Source organism: Mus caroli, chromosome 14 (genome assembly GCF_900094665.2).
Source record: "Mus caroli chromosome 14, CAROLI_EIJ_v1.1, whole genome shotgun sequence".
NCBI lineage: Eukaryota > Metazoa > Chordata > Mammalia > Rodentia > Muridae > Mus > Mus caroli.
Window position 1 is genome coordinate 70,367,080 of NC_034583.1, and position 8,596 is coordinate 70,375,675.

General features: G+C 42.0%; 1 protein-coding gene across 4 annotated transcripts in view; it reads left to right on the forward strand.

The window, feature by feature from the left end:
* Elf1 (E74 like ETS transcription factor 1) overlaps window positions 1–8,596 on the forward strand; it is a 98,062-nt gene that overhangs the window by 72,291 nt on the left and 17,175 nt on the right. For all 4 annotated transcript variants that reach the window (XM_021181555.2, XM_021181556.2, XM_021181554.2 and 1 more), the window contains exon 3: window positions 4,618–4,798. In XM_021181555.2, coding sequence (XP_021037214.1) covers window positions 4,618–4,798 — 181 coding nt within the window. The remainder of the gene's footprint in view (window positions 1–4,617; window positions 4,799–8,596) is intronic.

Sequence of the window (8,596 nt, forward strand, 5' to 3'; positions counted from 1 at the left end):
CTCCTGTGTTTGCTAGGCCCCGGCATCGTCTCACAAGAGACAGCTATATTTGGGTCCTTTCAGCAAAATCTTGCTAGTGTATGCAATGGTGTCAGCGTTAAGGACAAACTCTTAATAGAGCCACTTTAGTGGGCTAAGCATATTCAAATTACCCCAGGAAGGTAAAATAACAGTGAAGATGTCTGTAAACATCATTAGGAATCATACTATTATCTACTTTTAAAAACTTATAATACATGCAATTCTTCATATACATATACACATATCATTTAAATGAATTTTTAAAAATCTAGGCTGACAATGCCCCTTCCAAGAGCTACAGATTATCTCCCCAATACCAGGTATGAGAAGCCCTGTTTGAGTTGTTGGTCAGGGCTGTCCAAGAAATTCCCAAAACATTATAGACTATTGCTATTGACCTTGGCTGCTCTTTAGAGATAGAAATTATTCCTGAAGACATGCGCTTTAGATTACAGGCCTCTGACCCCTGAACCTGACCTGAGTGCTCCCCCCTGATGACTAGCTTTCATGGTACCAGAAGGTAACAAAGGAGGGAAGGAGCCAACAGGCCTGTCCAGCTGTGACACCTATAAACTCCAACAACAACCAGCATGGCATGATAACCCTAAGGATGCAGTAGCGGCACACATAGGATGCAGTAGCAGCACACATAGGATGCAGTAGCAGCACACATAGGGTACAGTAGTGGCTCACATACCTTGCTGGTAACCAATGGCTCTCTTATTGAACTTAAGACCTTCTCAACAAGAGGGAAATTATGCCTGGTATTGAAATTTTTCTTTATAAATTAAAAAAGTATTGTACGAAACAAACTATGTGATGTATACATGGATGATCTCTGCCAGGGAACAAAGAAACTGGTGATTGTAGCCTCCTCTGGGGAGGAGGGCGCTGTGGTAGAAAATAGTGACATTTGACAGGGGGTTTGTGAATTATGTGGAAAAATAGTTAGCTACACTTAGTGAGAGAATAGCAGCTACAGTTTTGAGGACTAGAACAAAGAAGATAATAATAACAATATCTAGTTATTTAAAATATAGGAGAGCTGGAGAATGAGTCATTTGACAAAGCCATGAGGACTGAGTTCAGGACAGCAGCAGCCATGTGAAGAGCCATGTGTAATGGTGCATGCGCACAGTGCCAGCACTGGGGACACAGATAGGAGGATGCCCTGAGCTCACTGTTAGGTACTCTCGCTGAATCTATGAGCTCCTGGGTAAGTGAGAAACCTCATATTACAAACTAGGTACACACAATAGAGGAAAACACCCAAATGTTTGTGGATACAACACATTCAGACACCCAAATGTAGGAGCTATATAGATTCAGATAAAGTTGCCAAGGTATTTCTTGTAATATTTATGTTCTTGCCAGTCTGTGTTCAAATTGCAAGAACTAGGTAGGTTTGTATTGGGAGGAATATTCCAGCTTTATTTGAATGAGTCACACACACATGTGAGTTGCATTTGACATGCCTCTTTCTTGGATTTAGTGAGTGACCTTGGGTATGTTCTTAACCCAGTTCTTTATCTGTCAATAGATGGGATGGTGAGCTCTGTTCTTACTTTGTACAGAATAAGGTGAAGTCCTGTGAAAATCCTCTGAACACTGGGCTCAGGCCCTTTAGAAATGGATTTGGAGCTCCTAAGAGAGAAGAGAGGGTGAAGCGTTTCAGCTTGCTGGATGTTCACACCAGGCTGTGCTCAAGAAAAAGAAAGGGACAGCCATGATGAGGCTCAGAAGATAAGAACTCACCTAGGCTCAGACTCTGTGACTTACTTGAGAGGAGAGAACCAACTCCTGCCTTTGTCCTCTGACTTACACACACATGGCCTCTTCTAAAAGGAAACCCAAATGTTAATATTTTGCTTTGAAAAGTAAATGTTTTCTCTACCGCTTGTGTATGTGTTTATGTGTTTCACAATGTAAATTCTTGAGCCCCTAGTTTCAGTTTCAAAATTAGTTTTACAGTTTGAAAAGCCAGTTAGTTCTGGCTAACTTTTCTGAAACAGGAAGAAACATTTTGAAGTAAGACCAAATGTGCTTGAAGATGATTACCTATAAGTTTCATTGCATGGCATTCTTGAAGGTAAGGATACTATGTATATTAACTTTGAGTAATTACGTTTTTGTGACTCAGGTAATACCTGAGCTTACTCTGCAGTTATGTAAACACTTACTTTAAAAGAGCAACACTATTTAGTATAGAGCAAAGGCATAGGTAATTCCAGTGTAACACACTCGACAGAAGAAAATGTCACTCTCTATAAACAGGAGCCGTTTCCCACTTTAGTAATATGTACTCATGAGGAACAAAACAATGAAATAAGGAGGATAGTTACTAAATGAAGCCACTGATCCTAAAATGAATCCAGAACTAAATTCTGTTGTTGGAGTTCAAGTTCAAATTATCCCATATAAAAGACACACAATCCAGATATTTTATTTATAAGCCAAATGCTTAGACTAGAGCTATTCTAACTTATTCCCTGGCTCTAAGGCTCCTTGTTACTTGCAGTTTCTCCTGGCCAGACAGTTCTGGTCCATGGCGGCTTTTCTCCTCTCTGTCTGTCCTCTCCTTCCCCTCCCTACTCATGGGGCAACCACACCTTAAGAAACCAGTTTTAGCAATAGGATACAAGCAGCATCAGACCCACCCATGACAAATTCCTCCCCTGATTTTTTTCTCTTCTCTTACCCTCCCCTGTGATGACCATTAGTGAGATGATTAAGGGGCTTTGAATCAGATTTTCAGATTGGTTAATAGTAGAATATTTCCTCCTTCTAATACTTTGTCCATATTCATTTGTGATATTTTAAAATATTTGTGATACTGTATAGAGATACGGTATTTAGTAAACAAGCCAGTATTTTGGGTTAGGAAGGCAGTCTGAGGGTGGAAAGATGGCTCAGCGGCGGCTAAGAACTCTGGCTGGTCCTCCAGAGTCACTTCCCAGCAGCACGTGGCCGCTCACAGCTGGCTGTGACTCCCATATTTCAGTTTAAGGGGGTCCAATGCTCTGGCCTCCTGAGAGGCACTGCACACATGTGGTACACAGGCACACATGATCACAAAACACCCATAAACATTAAAAAAAGAGATACGTCTACTACCACTTTAAAGCAAATCAGAACCATGTCAGAAGATAATAGAGATGTCTACCTTAGAACTAGAGGAGTATGAATTACGGTCATATGAAAATCCTTTGACGTAGTTTTACACGTTTTCTAAGTTAGGGATTTTTCAAAATAACAAATGTAAAGGAAGCCAGGCATGGTGGCTTATACCTGTTTCCCTGCACTTGGGAACCTGAGGCAGAGGAGTGCTGTGAGTTCAAGGATACTCTAGACTACATAGTGAGTTGCAGGCTGGCATGAGCTACATGACATCATGAAACAAAGCAAGACAGAAAGGAAGCAACCGAGTGGCTTTTCAGTGTGTCGTTAAAAACCTGGGGAAGTTTTCTCAGTGGCAAAGTGAAGTAGCTGGGTGAGGTTAAAATGTTCAATTCTCATATGCCATAAACTGTGTTTTTGGTGTTATTTTGAGACAGGCTCTTACCACCTAGCTTGGCTGGGCTAGATTCAGTGTGTACATCAGGCTATTCCCTGACACATGGGGCTGGACTGCCTCTGCCCGCCAAGTGCTGGGATTAAAGGCCTGTGCCACCACACCTACCTAAAAGTTTGTAATCTTCTAAACAGGCATTAGTAGGAAAATTTCACGACACAGTCACCCTAAAGGAGGACAGCAATAGAAAATGAAAGTTAATTGTTTACATGTGAGTCAAAGGATGCTAAAATCAGGCTTCCATGCCAAGTGTAACTAAACCGAGATTCTTCCAGTGAGCAGGAAGCTTTAGTAAGAGTTTATTTAATTATTCATCCATTGCATTTCACTTCCTGGCTCATGCTTTGGCATAATTTTAAAACATATATTTTTTTTTAATTCCGTGCCATTTTAACATGTACTTTTAGAATTAACCAGTGAAAACTGTGTTATTACACTGAAGAATCTGACGTGGTGGGCACACCTGTAATGGCAGTTCTATAGAGGTGTGAGCAGGAGCATCAGGACTTCCTGGTCATCCTCTGGTAAACAGCAGGCAGGGTAGCCTGAGATACACAAGAGCCCATCTCCTAAAAAGGAGACAAGATTAATGTTTCGGTGTTAGAAGTTCACAGTCCTCACAGCATAAAAGGTGGTTAAAATGTAAGTGGTGGGGCAGGTATGGTAGTTTATGCTTGCATCCCAGAATTTAGGGGAGTGAGTTTGAGATCATCCTGGCTTACGTAGAGAGATCAGTCTGTCTCACACACACACACACACACACACACACACACACACACACACACACACACACGGGGGCGGGACGGGGCGGGGGGGCGGGACGGGACTAAATAGGGTTGGGTATAGATCAGTGGCTGAGTTCTTGCCTAACTTGTGTTAGGTCCGGGGTATAGTTTCCCTTTCATAAAACATGAATAAATAAATACTACGAGTGTCAAGTGTTTTATGAAAAAGTAAAATGGTTTTTTGATTGTATCCAACCAAAGCATAACTTTTCTCTTTCTGGTCCCTTCCATCCCTTGCAGCTTGGTGATCCTGCTATATTTCCTGCTGTTATTGTGGAACATGTTCCTGGTGCTGATATTCTCAATAGTTATGCTGGCCTAGCTTGTGTGGAAGAGCCTAATGACATGATTACTGAGAGCTCATTGGATGTTGCTGAAGAAGAAATCATAGACGATGACGATGACGACATCACCCTTACAGGTGTGTGTGTGTGTGTGTGTGTGTGCGCGTGCGCACTACAGGCCAAATGCTCAGGGTCTGGGCCAGGGGGTTCTAGGTGCTTGGCCTTTTCCCAAGGACCTGAAAATATGGGGTCACACAGATTTGCAAAGGTAAGGTAAGTTTGTTCATAGCAGAACAATTATAGAGATTATAGAGGGATAGCCTATCAAGACTGACTGTGAGCCACAGCGTGAGATTATTCAAGGGCCCCAGGATAAAACTTAGGGTCTTTTTAAAGTGGGGTTTAAAAGAAGAAGGGGCTGAGTACTGAAGGGTATGGCTCGTGTGCTTCTTTACTTTAATTGATAGATTAGGTATATAATTATCTTTTCTATTATGCATTCTCCATAGCATGACACACCTGGTTTTAATTATAGGCACGATAATAAATAGAATGAGTTCTCTAACAGGTTACTGGCAGCTTTGCCTTGCTGTGCATGTACCTGAACCCAGTTCAGGGTGGATTTGCCTCCTATTTCTTATACTCACATATACTGGAAACACACTTGACTACAAACAATCTTCTCTCAATTTTTAGGATGTGGGGAATTTATGTTATGGGTAAGAGATGTGCAGCCTGGTGTAGGTCAGGGTGGAGGGCTTCTGGGGTTCCATAATGTATTGTAATACATACTATGCACATCCCACCATTCTGCCTTAGCGTGGGGCATGATACTTGACGTGCAGAGGTATTCAGTGAAAACTTCTTGTATCAGTAGCTTATGCTAGCCGACATTAAAACTGAAGTTAGAACATTGAAAACAAACTTACATTAATGAATGAATAAGTGAATTATTAGAACTGAATATGTCTACACGCGGGTGCTTGTCTTATTAAGAAGTTAACACATGATCTAGTGCCATTTTAAATTAAAAGAGGAAGGAAGAATGACTGTGTGGCTATTTGGTGAGGGAGAGAAAAGAAAGACCCCTACCTAAAAATTATACCAACAGAGTATATGGCTTAGAGGTTGAAAGCATTGGTTGCTATTCCAGAGGACCTGGTCTCAGTTCCCAGCACTGAAATCGTAGCTTACCAACTGTCTGCAATTCCAGCTCCAGGGGGTTTGGTGCCCTCTTTTGACAGCCTGCACCAGACATGCATATATGGTATCCAGACAGACAGACAGACAGACAGGCAGGTAGGCAAAGCACTTACACACATAAAAATAAATATTTTTTAAAGTACTAAGACAACAAAGTAGATATCAAATCAATAAAATGTTTAATATAGGAAAAATAAAAAAAAACTTTTAAAAGTTATGGCTTGATTTATGTAAAAGGTTTTCTACGTGTGAGAAGGAACAGAAAGAGCATTGACATTTTCAGCAAACATTGCAAACATTTTTCATTCCTTCCCCAAATTATAATCAAAATAAAAAGGGAAGTGACTGTGTGAAGAAAGAGCTTAAAAATAAGTTAGCAACCGTAAGTGGACACAGAATTTGACTAGTTATGTTAATGAGTAAAAATATAAATGTCTAACATGTATGAGCAAGAGTTATTGCTTAGTAAACAAATATGCATGGTGTGATGCAGGGAGGCAAGGTTATAATCCCGGCACTTGGGGAGTAGGGCAGGAGAATCAAGACAAGCCTCATGATACCACAACTCAGAAGAAAGAAAAGAACAAAAGTAGTGTGGAAAGAAATGACAAGATCAACAGGTTCCTTTCTAGAGAACCAGAAAAGTCTGGTATCAGAAAGCAAGCCTATCTTAAAAGCCAGATTATTTGTGTCTTCCACCTCTCTGCTTATCTAAGCAACGTGATGAGAAGGGAAGAAGGGCTAATTCCTGTCATTCCAGAGTTGGGAAGGTAGTATCAAGCCTTTGAGAAGCTTGGGGAAGGAAGGCCGAGAGGACCAAGGGCTAGAACAGCACCTCCGTGTGGCCAGAGCTAGTATAACACAGTGCCTCCCACTGTAGCTGGCAGGAAAACATTTCCTTGTAGGTTAAGATGCTGGCCTGCTTGGTTTCTTTCTCCCAAGCTTACTGACGACTGTCTTCTTCCTTGTCTTCAGAGAGTCTTCTTGAATACTGTCCAGATTTCCTAGTGGGCTGACAGGATAATGATTTAGGCTGCCGTGATGACCTCATTTGAACTGGCCTCTCTACTTTCTCCACACCCTCTGTGGTATCTGTCTTCTGTTGCTTGCTTTGCGTATAGTAATGGTTGTTCCTTCTGCTGGGGATGGAATCCAGGACCTGCGTATGTGCAGCAAGTGCTCTTCTGCTGTGTCCCATCACCACCCGAAAGGAAATGTGAGGGATAAAAATGACAATATGTAATCATTTGATGTTAATTTTTAATACATGATGTTATCATTGTGTTAGGATCCTTTTAGAAAACATGCTAAAATACTTAGAGATAAAATATGGAGTAGCAGGCCTAGATTGTAGTCCCAGACTTGGTAGGCAGAGGTAGAAGGATTAGCTGTTGTAGGCCAGCCTCAGCTACATAATGAGTTTGAGGCCAGTGTGGGCTATAATAAGGTCCTGAATTAAAACTGAAAAAGAAACAGGGCTGGTGAAAAAGGCTCAGAGAGGGGAAAGAGGGGAAACTTGGTGCCAAATGCCTGGTGACCTGAGTTTGATCTCGGGGACACACATAGAACCAATTCCTTCAGCTTGCCCTCTGATCTCCATACACATGCTGTAATATGAGTATACATCGTGCAAATAAATAAAAGATTGCAAAAATAACAGAACAACCAAGCAAATGAATAAAAGTGGAGGCTTGGGTTCCTTCACAGTGGTCCTTTGTAGGAAGTAAGCACTTGTGGGAGGGTGTGGATGAAAGATTAACAACTTGTTGATTGTGTTTGAAGCTGTGAATGAACACAGAGGCCTTTATTATGTCTTAGGACTTTGATTTTTCTAAAATCTCTAATAATATGAAGCCTAGTTACTTTATGGTGGTGAATGCCTGTGATCTCACAATTTAAGAGGGAGAGGCAGGAGGATCACTCTAAGTCTTACATTATATATTTTGGGCCAACTATGACTGTATAACATAGACTCAGCCAAAGAAGGGCTGGTGAGATGGCTCTTACTGTAAAAGCCTAATGACCTGTGTTCAGTCCCCAGAACCCATGGGAATGGGGAAGGAAAAAATACTTCCACAAACATGTCTCCTGACCTTCCTGTACACTTTGTGACATGGTCCAGACATGTATCACTCACTCACACACACACACACACACACACACACACACACACCCTAATAAAGCAAAAGGCAGTTGGCTGGTAGCTGACACCTGGGGTTCCCAGCACTTGGGAGGGTGGGACAGGAGTATCTCAGCAAGTCTGAGGCTAGCCCACTCAGCAAGACCGAGGCTAGCCCACGCTATAGTGCACATCTTAGTTTGCTTCTTTATTGATGTGATAAACACCATGCCCCAAAACAGCTTGGGGAAGAAAGGGTTTATTTGGCTTACACTTGCACATCTCTCAGGGAAGTCAGGGCAGGAACTCAGAACCAGAGGCAGGAACAGAGGCCATGAGCAATGCTGCTTACCAGCTTGCTCTGCATGGTTTGCTCAGCCTACACAACCCCCTGGTCCTTTACATTTATTCTTTATTTTATGTGCACAAGTATTTTCTCTATGTAATGTAAGAGTGCATCATATGCCTTCAGATGCTTGAGGAGACCAAAAGATGGCCTTGGACTCCTGGAGCTTAAGTTAAAGGTGGCTGGCCAGGTGTGGTGGCACACACCTTTAATCCCAGCACTCGGGAGGCAGAGGCAGGCGGATTTCTGAGTTCAAGGCCAGCCTGG